The 15,304-nt window shown below is 40.2% G+C and overlaps 2 protein-coding genes across 4 annotated transcripts in view; one reads left to right on the forward strand and one right to left on the reverse strand.

Annotated features, from left to right (window-relative positions):
- Positions 1-15,304, reverse strand: part of abat (4-aminobutyrate aminotransferase) — a 212,215-nt gene that overhangs the window by 151,074 nt on the left and 45,837 nt on the right. For both annotated transcript variants that reach the window (XR_009824489.1, XM_062036364.1), the window contains exon 5: positions 4,641-4,758. Coding sequence is in view for 1 of the 2 variants with exons in the window: in XM_062036364.1 (XP_061892348.1) it covers positions 4,641-4,758 (118 nt within the window). In the remaining variant the exon portion in view is untranslated. The remainder of the gene's footprint in view (positions 1-4,640; positions 4,759-15,304) is intronic.
- Positions 7,335-9,887, forward strand: LOC133642838 (uncharacterized). 2 transcript variants are annotated; one of them, XM_062037250.1, is made up of 3 exons: positions 7,335-8,016; positions 8,082-8,198; positions 8,335-9,887. In XM_062037250.1, exons 1-3 carry the CDS (start codon positions 7,461-7,463, stop codon positions 8,637-8,639), a joined length of 978 nt encoding a protein of 325 aa, XP_061893234.1. In that variant the 5' UTR covers positions 7,335-7,460; the 3' UTR covers positions 8,640-9,887. The 2 variants fall into 2 exon arrangements, with proteins under 2 accessions (XP_061893234.1, XP_061893233.1); XM_062037249.1 differs by having other exon boundaries at positions 7,335-8,198; positions 8,295-9,887.

Consider the following 15,304-nt stretch of genomic DNA (forward strand, 5'->3'; position numbering starts at 1 on the left):
CACACTTAAAACAAGTAAAACACTCTAACATAAAATCTGCTTAGTGAGAATAATTATCTTATCAGACAGAAAATAAGCAAGTATCACCCTTATTTGAGATATTTCATCTTACTTAGATTTCAGTTTTTGCAGTGTGTGACCTGTATGGCTGTTGACCAAGTATGCCTTGCATTCCCTTGTGTGTGTGAAAAGCCGTAGATATTATGTGACTGGGCCGGCACGCAAAGGCAGTGCCTTTAAGGTTTATTGGCGCTCTGTACTTCTCCCTATGTCCGTGTACACAGCGGCCTTTTAAAAAGTCATAAATTTTACTTTTTGAAACCGATATAGATAATTTTGAAACCGATACAGATCATTTCCGATATTACATTTTAAAGCATCGGCAGCCCGATATTATCGGACATCTCTACTAATAACACAATATATTTCTACAGCAGGCCTGCGCAATTATTTTAACTCGGGGGGGCCAAATTTAGAGAAAGAAATGTGTCTGGGGGCCGGTACATCTAACATACACTACCGTTCAAAAGTTTGGGGTCACCCAAACAATTTTGTGGAATAGCCTTCATTTCTAAGAACAAGAATAGACTGTCGAGTTTCAGATGAAAGTTCTCTTTTTCTGGCCATTTTGAGCGTTTAATTGACCCCACAAATGTGATGCTCCAGAAACTCAATCTGCTCAAAGGAAGGTCAGTTTTGTAGCTTCTGTAACGAGCTAAACTGTTTTCAGATGTGTGAACATGATTGCACAAGGGTTTTCTAATCATCAATTAGCCTTCTGAGCCATTGAGCAAACACATTGTACCATTAGAACACTGGAGTGATAGTTTCTGGAAATGGGCCTCTATACACCTATGTAGATATTGCACCAAAAACCAGACATTTGCAGCTAGAATAGTCATTTACCACATTAGCAATGTATAGAGTGTATTTCTTTAAAGTTAAGACTAGTTTAAAGTTATCTTCATTGAAAATTAAGGACATTTTAATGTGACCCCAAACTTTTGAACGGTAGTGTATATACACGCACACACACACACACACACACACACACACACACACACACACACACTGAAAATCTGCTGTACATTTTTAGGAACACTAATACAAAAACCTCACAATAATGTCTGACTGAATGCTAAAAACGTTATGACAGACCGCCTTAAAAAAGGGAATAGAATTTTACTTTTTTTTTACTGAATGAGACACCCAGAATGTGCGTGAAAATAAAGAATGTGGGATTTACAATATTAACTATGAAGGATAAAACACTGAATATTGACAACATATGAACGTCACACACCCTCTCCATCCACATATTTGACAATCAAGCGAAACGCAACAAAAATGCAACAAACACAGCAAAATATGAACGTGAAGGGTAAAAAAAAAAAAACCCCACCTACAATCTGATATAGATCTAGAAAGAGGTTCCGCAGCCTCCGTAGCAGAACCTCCAGGTTCTGTAACAGCTTCTTCCCTCAGGCCGTAAGACTCTTGAACGCATCATAATAATCCCCTCAATTCCCCCCCCCAAAAATGGATTAACTCGCTGGAATATAATAATAATAATAATAGTAATAATAGATTTTATTTGTAAAAAGCACTTTATGTTGAGCAAACAACCTCAAAGTGCCACAGTGTTAAGAAAACAATTTAAAAAAAAAAAGAAAAAGAAAATAGTAATAATAATAATAATAATAAAAGATAATCAAAATAAATAAAATATAAAGACAATATAACATACATCCATACAAGTGGATGCATATGCAAAAGTGCAATATATTTATCTGTACAGTAATCTATTTATTTATATCTGCACCTTATTGATTTTTTATCCTGCACTACCATGAGCTAATGCAACAAAATTTTGTTCTTATCTGTTTTGTAAAGTTCAAATTTGAATGACAATAAAAAGGAAGTCTAAGTCTAAGTCTATATATCTGATTTATCACTAAGCTTTAGAACTTTGTTGTAAAAATCTCCTTCCGCGTCTGTCCCTGACACACGCATTTTCAGGCCGCTCTGGAAACGCTCCCCACCCACACTGTTCGGTGCCTCGTCTGAGCTGCAGTGACATAGATGACCATAGTAACTAATTAGATTACCATAGTAACTAGTATATCATGCAAAAGCGCAGATTCCAAGCATTGAAAGACTTAGTATAGTTGAAGACTTACGGTCATTAGAAAACATCACTGCACATCATAATGGCAGCTACACTTTCCAGCTTAAAGATCTAAAAAAATAATAATTTGGGAATGTCCAGCGGGCCAGATTGAAAAGCTTAACGGGCCGCATGTGGCGAACTGAGTGCAGACCGAGCCACCTGCAGCAAGTGTGCAGGTAACATCTTATAAGTAGGTAGGTAGCTCTTTTTAAACTTGATTGCAGGCCAACAGCAATCACCCATTCTCCAACCCCAGACTTTTCTGTATTGTTGCTGGGTTTTCTGCAATGACTATGACAATTTGTAGTATATTTTATTCCCTGTATACAGTATATATTACTTAACTATTATTGTATTCATAGGATTGATGTATTTCAATTATGGGCAGCGCCTGAGAGCTGCAGCCTGTTACCATGGCCCCTCACTCCCTCCCCTCTGTTGCTAGATATCTGGAAATGTACGTTGTAATATGTATATGTGCTTTGCTATAGAGGTTTTTTTTCCACTCCAGACTGGGTACCCTTAGGAGCCCAGTTTAGATTGTATTTTTTTTACTCATCCTTCCCCAGCGTTTACCTTTTCCCATCTTTTACGGGGCGCCTTGTGGCGACCCATCAGCGTTCCTGTTCTGTAACCCCGTACACTGTTTGTTTGTCTCATCTTGAACGGGTTTGTGCTGAAAACAAAGTTTCGTTGTACTTGTTGCAATGACAATAAAGATTGTTGCGTCCGTCCACATCCCGGACGAGCCCCCAAATTGTTGCAGATCTTCCTCCCAGGGAATTTAAGTTGCTGGTCACTCCCAAGTTCTTTTGATGACATATAAGCTGAGTAGAAAGACCACCAGAAACAGAATAGGTATTTTGTAATTTATTTCCAAAGCTTTGGAAATAGAATGAGACCAATCCAGCACAGAGCATTCACTAGCGCAGCTAAAACCGGTCTAATCTCAAATACGGAAGCCTTCTCTTCTATAATGTGTTTCTCACTCCCACCCTCGTTGTCTCTCCCTCCAGCCCAAAACACATGCCCATTCTTCCCCTCAGCTGGACACAGGAACAGATAAGGAAAATAAGTTATGGCTACTCCCTGCATACCAAAGTTTCAAGGCCGACACACAGTACTTGCAGACCAAAAGAGCACAATTGGAAGAACACTAGCTGTTTTGTAATATGACTATGAAAATAAAGAAGTAACACTTAAATATGGATACATGTAAAAATCTGCTTCCGTCAAGACCTACCTTACCTACCTACCTTTGCCTTTTCCTTACCCTTTTGCTCATTTTTGGTTTAAGCATTAAGCATCCTCGTCTCACCCGACACATTTTACAAAACAATTAACTGCCACCTACTGACATAGACTATTACGTGGTTACCCTGCCAAGCTCCAGACAGCACAGACCATACTTGCCAACACTCCCGTTTTTAGCGGGAGAATCCCGGTATTCAGCGCCTCTCCCGACAACCTCCCGGCAGAGATTTTCTCCCGACAAACTCCCGGTATTCAGCCGGAGCTGGAGGCCACGCCCCCTCCAGCTCAATGCAGACCTGAGTGGGGACAGCCTGTTCTCACGTCTGCTTTCCCACAATATAAACAGCTTGCCTGCCCAATGACGTCATAACATCTACGGCTTTTAGAGAGTAGAGTGCACAACAAGGAGAGAGAGTTCTTGGTTTCTTGTGTGGGTTTAGTGTTAGGCAGTTTCATTAACGTCCTCCCAGCGCGGTACCAACACACAACAACAGCAGTCACGTTTAGTCTACCGTAAAGCAGTTCGTCTGCAGTAAACAGCAATGTTGTGACACTCTTAAACAGGACAATACTGCCATCTACTGGATAGCCTGCAGAACACTGAAATTCAAGTATTTTATTTATATGTATAATAAATAAATTAAAAAAAAAAAAAAAAAAAAAAAAATATATATATATATATATATATAGCTAGAATTCACTGAAAGTCAAGTATTTCATACACACACATATATATATATATATATATATATATATATATATATATATATATATATATATATATATATATATATATATGAAATACTTGATTTGGTGAATTCTAGCTGTAAATATACTCTCCTCTTAGCCACGCCCCCGCCCCAAACACCCCCCCCCCGACCACCTCCCGATATCGGAGGTCTCAAGGTTGGCAAGTATGGCACAGACACTAAGCAACGGCACATTATTTGCACATTCGAATATTTTTTGGACCGATTAGGTGAAGTTGCATAATTTTTAGTGTGCCACGGCACAGTGGTTGAAAAACAATGATCTATAGTCCAGATTTTACGATAATTGATTGTGATTAATCTCATGTAAAAAATATTCCATTGACAGTACTAATCAAAACACGAGTTGATTCCAGCAATGACACATTTGGACATGCAGCTTTGACACCAATAAATACAAACAAGCCTCGTATAATAAAGGCCACCAAACAGTTGTGTGTACTTACCAATGGGAATGGAGGAGATCTGAGTGTAGATGTCCAGCATGCGGTTCCCGTCCACATCCACCAGGTAGTTGCCCCTGCTCTCCTCGTAGTTGCAGAAGAAGTTGACAGCGCCAACGTTCTGGAAAGAAACATGTTCGCTATTTACCCCTTATGTCTTGAATAGTTGGTGAGAAACTATGATGTAAGCCAGGGGTGTCCAAAGTGCGGCCCGGTGGGCCATTTGCGGCCCGCAGCTAATTGTTTACCGGCCCGCCACACATTCTGGAAATGCTATTGTAAAAATAAAAAAGAACATTAAAAAAAGTGGAATGAGATGAAATCTAACGAGAAAAAGTTGCAATGTTGACACAAAAGCTGCCATGCAGGCTGGTTTTTTTTCTTCTTTTGTCTTTCTTCATTTTTCTTTTTTTGCCATTGCTCCAAAAAAAAAAAATAATGACAAAAAATCCATGTTATAATGAATTATTTTCAGGGCTCCAATTACTTCAAATATTTCACTTGAAAATGTTTTATGTGGTAAATATTGCATATATTGTGTAGTAGCCGTATAAAAACATCAAAGTCTTCTTTGACAAAAGCGCATAAAACAAACAAAATAATAGTTCCAGCGTAAAATCGACAGATTAACTGAAGTTGATATCGTAACTTAAGTGTTGAAAGTAAAAAAAATAAAAAATAAACTAATAAAAATGTATCACTTTATGAGTGGGGCACCTTTTTGGATCCCAAATATATTTAGTGGTATTTTATTTATCTTTTCACTGTGATGACTCAAAAATATGAAATAATTAAAATCAATGGTGTCCTGCATTATTGATCTTTTAGGGCTCTATTTACTAAATACTGCATATTTCAGTTGTACTATAAAAAAACATTTTTTTTTGACAGAAAAGCCATAAAACCTTTTTTTTTTAAAAGGATTTACTGTAAGTGTTAAATAAAAAATAATACAAATTAGACTTATTTTTAACATTTTAATAACTGAGACCCTTTATGGGATCCCTAAAGGTAAAATAAATTTAAAAAATCCATATATTTTGTTACGGTTTGAAAATGAAAAATATCAAAATGGCCCCCACATGCTTAAATTTTTCCGTTTGCGGCCCTCAGTGGAAAAAGTTTGGACACCCCTGATGTAAGCAAATCACAGACACTACAATCTAAGGAATGCGCTGAATAATTGTTTCCACTCACGAAAAGCCCTGAAACAGTTTTTTTTATTCATTTGCCAAAGTGGGAGAAAAAACAGTATGTGCATCTGGAAAGTATTCACAGCGCTTTACTTTTTTTCACATTGTGTTATGTTACCGCCTACTTCAATATGGAATACATGAATGTGTGTCCTCAAAATTCTACACACAATACCCCATAATGACAATGTAAACACACTTGGGGTTTTCCTTTAGAATTTTTTGCAAATTCACATACAGTTGCGATCAAAAGTTGACATACACTTGTAAAGTTTCCAATAATTTCTACAACTCTTATTTTTTTGTGATGTAGTGATTGGAGCACATACTTGTTGGTCACAAAAAACATTCATGAAGTTTGCTACTTTTATGAATTTATTATGAGTCTACTGAAAATGTGACCGAAATGTGCTGGGTCAAAAGTATACATACAGCAATGTTAATATTTGCTTACATGTCCCTTGGCAAGTTTACCTGCAATAAGACACTTTTGGTAGCCATCCACAAGCTTCTGCTGGAATTTTTGACCACTCCTCTTGACAAAATTGGTGCAGTTCAGCTAAGTTTTCTGACATGGACTTGTTTCTTCAGCATTGTCCACACATTTAAGTCAGGACTTTGGGAAGGCCATTCTAAAACCTTCATTCTAGTCTGATTTAGCCATACCTTTACCACTTTTGACGTGTGTTTGGGGGTCATTGTCCTGTTGGAACACCCAACTGCCTCCAAGGCCCAACCTCCGGACTGATTAAGATTAAAGATTAAAGTACCAATGATTGTCACACACACACTAGATGTGGTGAAATTTGTCCTCTGCATTTGTCCCATCCCCTTGGGGAGCAGTGGGCAGCAGCGGCGCCGCGCCCGGGAATCATTTTGGTGATTTAACCCCCAACTCCAACCCTATGTTGCTGAGTGCCAAGCAGGGAGGTTATGGGTCCCATTTTTATAGTCTTTGGTATGACTCGGCTGGGATTTGAACTCCAACCTACCGATCTCTGATTTTAGCTTGTCCCATTTTAAGCACCAGTTCCATTGGCAGCAAAACAGGCCCAGAGCATAATACTGCCACCACCATACTTGACGGTAGGAATGTGTTCCGGGGATTAAAGGCCTCACCTTTTCTCCTCCAAACATATTGCTGGGTATTGTGGCCAAACAGCTCCATTTTGGTTTCATCTGACTAGAGAACTTTCCTCCAGAAGTGTCATGATCCGTGGCCCGGATCATGTTTTGTTATGTTCTGTTAGTTTTGGACTCTCTTAGTTCCTGTTTGTGCACCTTTTAGTTTCCATGGGGATTAATTGGGTTCACCTGCCTCCGGTTAGTGGTCGGCACGCTCAGCTGCTGTCAACCACTAATCAGAGAGCTATTTATTCACCTTGCTCGCCACGCTCAGTCTGGCTTCATCATTTGCTACATGCAACAGTTACGTTGGGTAAGTTCCTTGTCTCCTATGCTTCTTGATTCCTGCGCTAAGTCTCGCCTTAGCGGACTTCCGGTTAAGATGTGAAGGAGGGAGGACGCGTCCGAGCGACTCTCCGTGAATTTGACACTCAAATTGTATAAAAACCACATATTGTGAGGAAATTCGAGTTGAAAGGAGAACATAAGTGATTATAGGCACACTATGGCTTCGCGGGGCGGCAAAACTCCACAGCAGGGGATAAAGGCGCACTTTACTCGGCATAGTAAAACTACCACTACAAACAGTGGGACTAGCTTAGCCTCTCCAGCTAGTAGCTTTGTAGCGGCTAAAGAGGCTAATGCTGGTAGCATGACCGCAGCCAGCCTACCCCCAGAAATGGAGAGCCTACACCGACTCATGACCGCATCAATGGAGAATATAATAGCTCCGCTGAAGAGGACCATGGATGAAGTGAAGATAATTGTGGAGGATCAAGGCAAAAGGATCGTCGACTTGGAAGAAAACGCAACGCAGCTAACTGAACGAGTCACCGCTCTTGAGGCTATATGTGAGCAGCTCTTGACCCAGAACGAGTCACTGAACGAACGCATGGAAGACGCCTCTAACAGGTCTAGACGCTGCAACCTGCGCGTCACGAACGTACTACCGAGTCCTGGGGAAAGGAACGACTGTGTTCAATTCATGCAAAACTTTTTTGCCACAGTACTTGGGGACGTGTTCACCGAGCCACCCATACTAGACAGAGCGCACAGGATCGGTAAGGAAAATCCGGGGCCCAACCCGAGGCCTAGAGTGATGATTGTCCGCTTCCATTACTTTCAGGACAAGATGCGTGCACTACGGGCAGACAGGAGCCTGCTACAATGGAAGGGACAGAAAATTATGCTCTATCCAGATTATGCGCCAGCTACTGTGAAACTTCGTGCCACATTCACCAAGGTAAAAGCTCAAATGTGGAAGAAGAATGTCCGATTCCGCCTCGTCTTTCCAGCTGTTTTAAAGGTGGAATTTAAAAACAAAACGCATGCATTCAAGACCGCTGATGAAGCACAACGATTCTATGACCGGCGTATAGCCAGACTCCCGGACATGGAGAGAAACACAACTACCAAACCAGCGAGAAGAGGGCGCGCCACCACCCAGGAGAGAGGCGACACCGGCCGGGAGAGAGAGGAGGAGAACGGCGCTGGACTAGGCAACGAAGAGGATGGAACGCACGGGAAGAACGGTCCGGGAGGAGAGGACGAGGCGATGGGAGGCATCAGCGTGGAAGGAGAATATAACGACGAGGTGAACGACGGCGAAGAAGAAGACGGCGGCAGCGGCAGCGAGTCCGGAGACAACATGGGGGCTCTGGACGAGAATGACGGTACTGAGTAGCATTGATCCGAGAAATGGGGTAAGAACACCACTACAACTGACACTTATGTAAATAGACACATCCACGGTTGCCTGCCAAGGAAATGGACACATTGAAGGGAATAGACTGATGGGAAACGGACAGAGATTTACTTTCTTTTGGACTTTTGCAAGAACTTGGGACTCACGGGGGGGAGGGGGATGGTCAGGGGAAATAAGGGAAACGCTGGTATGGTTTATTGGTTTAGTCTATGTTTGAACTCTCATTCTATAAGATATTAGATCTGGAATCAGATAGAATACAAACCTTTTTTTTTGTTTTGTTCTGTTTGTGTGTGTGTGTGTGTATGTGGGTGTGTGTGTGTGTGGGTGTGTGCGTGTGTGTGTATCCATTCATACATATGTGTGTGGGTGCGTGCGTGAGTATCCACATCAGGACATGGATCGTGTGTGGGTGCTTTTGTGGGAATGTGGGCAAGTTCGCATGTTTTTGTATGCATATGTATGTGTGAATGGGATTTTACGTGGGTATCTGATAAACATTTAGAAGCACTACATGTTTGTAATGATCCTTTATGTATTTTACTGTAAACCTTTTTTATTTATATTTTCCACGGAGGGAGAGAGGAAAGATGACGGTATAAGGGAGAATGTATAATATTTAAGGGACTAAATTGGTTGAACATTGGATATCATACAGGCGACAAAACATTATGGAACCTGATCTGTACAGGGTTCAACTTGAATATCTTTTCATACTCTTGTGTACTAAAAGAGGGATTTGGAAGGCATTTCCCCTTCGTCTCAGCTCGATTGTTGTCTCTGCTTTCACCACCTATTTCCCTCTCTCCCTCTATATTTTTCTATTTGTTTATATTTTTTATTATTTTCTATTTTATTACTCAGTTGTACTGCATATATGTTGAGGATGAGACCGATCTATATATACATCAATATTATGGATAAGTTGTTGACTTTGTTTTACACTGGACATGCTAGCGTAGAGGGGCTCCCCTGTCCTCGTTCCCGGTGGGCTTGTCTCCGGGGCGCTGTGGTGGGTGCTGCCGTAGCTGGGTCGACAGCCGGTTTAGTGTTGTGGTGCTGCGGTGGCGCCCGTTGGGGCGCTCGGGAGACAGGTCTATACGTACCCTGGTGCAATGGAAGTAGTTTGATATGCGAAATGAATACTACCACATTCCTTTTTTCAAGTGAATATATGCATGGTTGTGGGTGAGTGCGTATATGTATTTACATGTATGTGCACATATAGGTCCGCATATATATTACCGGTTTTTTTCTGTTTTGTTTTTTTGTCTCTCATGTTCAAAAAAGAACACTGGTTACTAGGTAGTATAACTAGGAATATGCTCTCTGTCCTGATATAGATATAATCCCAGAGACTTAACTTTGATATAGAATCATGAACCGTGGATATTGATACTTTTTGTTTTCTTATTGGAACATTGACTTTTCTCCTATATACCCTCTTAGGGGTTTTTGTTTATCTTTTCTTTTATTCTAACTCACAATGTTATGGTTGAGGGACCTGTGTAGAGGAGAGTCGCTCGCTGTGCGATAGAGATAGGAAATGGTTAAAGCTAGCCAGGTTGAGGATTGGAGAGGATCACGCGAGCGAGCCTCTGTACCTTGGGGGTCATCTTTTGTTTCTTGTTTTATTTTTATTTTTATTTTCTTCATTATTCAAAAAAATTTAACTGAAACATGCAACAGACGTGATACAGGGAAGACAGAAAAAGTACGAAAGGAAAACCTTTATGCAAAGTAATGAAGTAAGGGTGGTGTCATTGAATGTTAATGGGTTAAACAATCCGATTAAGAGAAGCAAAGTCTTGGCTAAATTCAAAAAGGAAAAGATGCAGGTAATATATTTACAGGAAACGCACTTATCTAAACAGGAACATGAAAAATTCAGGAAACTCGGGTACAACAATACATTTTACAGTACATTCTTAAAACAGAGTAATAGGAGGGGTGTCGCCATATTAATATCGAACTCAGTTAAATTTGAATTAATCAAGGAAATATGTGATAAAGAGGGGAGATATATAATAGTGAAAGGGAAATTGGAAAACCAAACAGTAACGTTAATTAATGTCTATGTCCCCCCAGATAGCGGTAAATCCACGTATGAGAAAATATTTGATGTTATTAACAAAGAAGCAGAGGGGGTTTGGCTGTGTGGAGGTGACATTAATCTGACTTTGAATTATAACTTAGACACGACAAGCACGACTAGAAGTAAGGAACACATTAGCAAATATGTGAACATAATGATGAAGGAATTGGGAATAATAGACATATGGAGAGAACTACACCCGTTGGAGAAGGACTATACTCATTACTCAGCACCACATCAAATGTACAGTAGAATAGATATGTATCTGATGAACAAAGAAGAAATACACAGAGTGAAGGAGTGCAACATAGGAGTAACGGATCTCTCAGACCATAGTGCCATATACTTGACAATTCATCTAAATAGTAGGAAGAAAAACACGTTATGGAGATTGAATGTGGGCATCCTGAATAGTGAAAGTGTGATAGAATCAACAAAAAAAGATATAACCTCATATTTAGAAGAGAATGATAACGGGGAGGTGGAGCCGACAATTTTATGGGATGCTCTGAAGGCGGTCTTAAGGGGGAAGTTGATAGCTCAAACATCTTTTATGAAAAAGGCAAGATTAGAATTATATCAAAAACGAATCGGAAAATTGAAAGATTTGGAACAACAACATAAAACAGTGGGAACCTCTGAGATAATGGATCAGATTAAAGACATGAGAAAAAAAGTAAACGAAATGCTTATGGATGAGGTCGAAAAAAAGACCAGGTTTGTGAAACAAACATACTACGAGGGAGGCTCTAAAGCAACAAAGATGTTAGCTAGGAGACTGAAAAAACAACAAACATTAAATAATATTCACAAAATAAGGGACCCCAAGACCAACAACCTATTATACGATCCAGAAGCGATTGAAAACGTATTTGAAAATTATTATCGAACACTATATACACAACCAGTTGCGGCAAGAGAGGAGGAAATGGAACTTCTCTTAAATTCATTGGACCTGCCTTCATTGGGAGTTAGCCAAAACAAGATGCTAAACGCTAATATAACAATTGGGGAAATTGAAGAAGCAATACAAAGGACCAAAAATAACAAATCCCCGGGGACAGATGGCTTTAGTGCCGAATTTTACAAGACATTTAAAGAAGAGTTGATTCCCTTATTACAGACCTCCTTTAATTACACCCTTAAAAAAGGAAAAATTCCCCCCTCATGGAAAGAAGCGATTATATCAGTAATACATAAAGAAGGTAAAGATAAAGAAGACTGTAACAATTATAGACCTATTTCGCTACTGAATGTGGACTACAAGTTGTATACATCTATTATTTCAAAAAGGTTTGAAAACTTTATGTCGGATCTAATAGAGGACTGCCAAACTGGATTTATTAGGGAAAGACAAACTCAGGATAACATAAGGAGAGCCTTACATTTAGTTGATGAAATACAGAAGACAAAAACAAGTGCTATGCTCGTGAGTGTTGATGCTCACAAAGCATTCGACAGTGTAAATTGGTTATACCTGTATAAAGTAATGGAAAGACTAGGCTTTAACAAAAAATCAGTACAGATAATAAAGTCACTATACCAAGAACCATCAGCTAGAGTCAAAATAAATGGAAGTCTTTCGAAAAGCTTCAAATTGGAGAGGTCTACCAGGCAGGGTTGCTGTTTATCCCCGACGTTATTCGCATTATTTATAGAACCATTAGCCCAACTGATTAGAGAAAACAAGGAAATTAAAGGTATACAGATTAGACATAATGAACACAAGGTGGGGCTTTTTGCAGACGATGTACTGATCTATCTCCGAGATCCAGAAGAAACATTCCCTAGATTAATGAGAACCCTCGAAGATTATGGACGATATTCGGGGTATAAGTTAAATGTCACAAAAACACAAATATTATTGTTAAACTATAACCCCTCATTAGAAATTAGAGAGACGTATAAACTAAATTGGGACCTGGAAATGGTCAAATATTTGGGAGTTAATATAACAAAGGAAAGAGATAAACTATATGAAGCCAACTATGGGTCGATAAATCTGAGGCTTAAAATGGATCTGGAGAGATGGTCAGTGCTGTGTCTGGACTTAAGCTCAAGAATAGAAATAATCAAGATGAATGTGTTGCCGAGACTCTTGTACTTGTTTCAATCCCTACCAGTAGCAGTACCACAAATACAATTTGATGAGTGGGATAAAAATATATCGAGATTCATATGGGGGGGTAAAAGACCCAGAATTAGGTTCGAAACTCTCCAGCTGCCCAAGGTAAAAGGGGGAATGGCATTGCCAAATCTGAAAGAATATTTCCATGCAGCCCAACTTCGGTATCTAGTATGCTGGTGTAGACCAGAATACGAAGCGAAATGGAAGGGAATTGAATTAGACCAGGGGAGAGATCTTATCCAAAACTTGTTGGCAAATAAAACAATAGAAAAGAGAGTAGAGGCAGAACTGAGTCCGATTACTAAATTTACAATTGGAATTTGGAATAATATCTCAAAAAAATACAAATTAGAGGATGAAAGAAAGATACTAGGATGGTTGACACGTGATCCCAATTTCAAGCCTGGGTTCGAAGATCATGGGTTTAAACAGTGGGAACGAAAAGGCTTGACGGCAATGTGCACACTGTTGGAAGATGGGCAGATGAGGAGTTTCGAAGACCTACGGGCGACATATGATCTAGACAAACATGAGTTCTTCCGGTATTTACAGATAAGGGACTACTATATTAAAAAAATTAAAAGGGCATCAATGAACCCGCTAATTAGAATAATGGTACAAGCTTATAATAATAAAAAATGTAGAGTGATCTCAGCTGTTTACCAGGGATTGATGACAAGCAAGGGGACTTCAACCATGTACATTAAAGAGAAATGGGAAAGAGGATTTGGGGAGCAGATCACTGAAAAGGACTGGTATAATATTTGTAAAACGCAGTGCACGGCCACGAGTTCTAGGGTATGGAGGGAGTTTTGCTGGAAAAACATGACTAGATACTTTATAACTCCAAAAATAAGCGGAAGAGTCGCAGCAAAGAAACAACCATGTTGGAGGCTATGTGGAAATATGGACGCTGACCACGAACATGTGTTCTGGAACTGTCCCAATATTGAAAAATATTGGTATGACGTGTGGTCAGTGATAAAAGAAGTACTACAATATGACATTCCAAAAACAAGTATGATACTATACTTGGGAAACTTGACGCAGGAATATATGCAATTCGATGATTTCTATTTAGTCAAGGTTTTGTTAGCAGCCAGCAAAAAGGCAATTACAAGACTGTGGCGTAGTAGCAGCTCACCGACCTGTGAACAGTGGCTGTGCATTGTGGAAGAACTATATGTAATGGAAAGATTTACACATAGACTCAGAATACAGGAGGAACTATTTCTTGAGAAATGGACAAAATGGACTGAATACAAAACTCAGGAAAATGACACCACAAATGCTTGATATGGAATATAAATTGACTATGTATATATTGTAAGATGTTGACCCTGTTGATATATGTATGCATGTGACAGAATAAAAATTTAAGTTTTAAAAAAAAAAGTCTCGCCTTAGCTTCCCGTGCGATCGGCACGCTTTCCTTTCGCTTGTTGTCTGTTTTTGGTACGCGTTTGATTTTTGAGGAATAAATCATGTTCCTACCCGCACGCCTTGTCCGGAGTGGTCTGTCTGCATCCCGGGAGAACAAACCCGGCAGTAAACTGCGACCCCCCCCCCGTCCCCCCCCCCACCCGTCGTGACAAGAAGGTCTTATCTTTGTCCGTGTGATGTCAGATGAAACAAACATTTAGCTGTTTGGCCACAATACCCAGCAATATGTTTGGAGGAGAAAAGGTGAGGCTTTTAATCCCAGGAACACCACGCCTACCGTCTGGGCCTGTTTTGCTGCCAATGGAACTGGTGCTTTACAGAGAGTAAATGGGACAATGAAAAAGGAGGATTACCTCCAAATTCTTCAGGACAACCTAAAATCATCAGAGGTTGGGTCTTGGGCGCAGTTGGGTGTTCCAACAGGACAATGACCCCAAACTAGGGGTGTAATGGTACGTGTATTTGTATTGAACGGTTTCGGTACGGGGGTTCCGGTTTGGTTCGGAGGTGTACCGAACAAGTTTCCACACGGACATATTAAGTAGCGTAACGCACGTTGTGTAAACAATGCACACCGAGGCACAACACACGGCATGCTAGCAGCTAACGGGCTACGATAGACTGACCATACGTCCTCTTTTCAACGAGCATGTCCTCTTTTGTGGAGCTGTCCAGGCGGAGTTTCTTAAATGCCTCAAATGCCCGGCATTTTGAGTTAGGGTTGCGTGTATTTTCAATGTACGTTCAGGGTTAAGAAGGGGTTGAAAACAAAACAAACTGTGCCGCCCAGCAGCATTGGTGAGGGAGGGGCAGAGACAGAGAGAGAGAGAGAGTTATGATAAACGCGCATGCGTCGCCAGGCTCTGCTTTTTATCCATAGATTTATCACATTTAATTTTTTATTATCTATAGCAGGGGTGTCAAAAGTGTGCCCCGGAGGCCATTTGCAGCCCACAGCTAATGTTTTAAAGGCCCACG

Source organism: Entelurus aequoreus, linkage group LG25, assembly GCF_033978785.1.
Source record: "Entelurus aequoreus isolate RoL-2023_Sb linkage group LG25, RoL_Eaeq_v1.1, whole genome shotgun sequence".
Lineage (NCBI taxonomy): Eukaryota > Metazoa > Chordata > Actinopteri > Syngnathiformes > Syngnathidae > Entelurus > Entelurus aequoreus.

Excerpts from the sequence above, each read along its gene's own strand:
- LOC133642838 (XM_062037249.1), top strand. The coding sequence starts at position 7,461 with ATGGCTTCGCGGGGCGGCAAAACTCCACAGCAGGGGATAAAGGCGCAC. Across the intron at positions 8,199-8,294 it reads TTCGTGCCACATTCACCAAG|ACCGCTGATGAAGCACAACG; the intron begins GTAAAAGCTCAA and ends CATGCATTCAAG.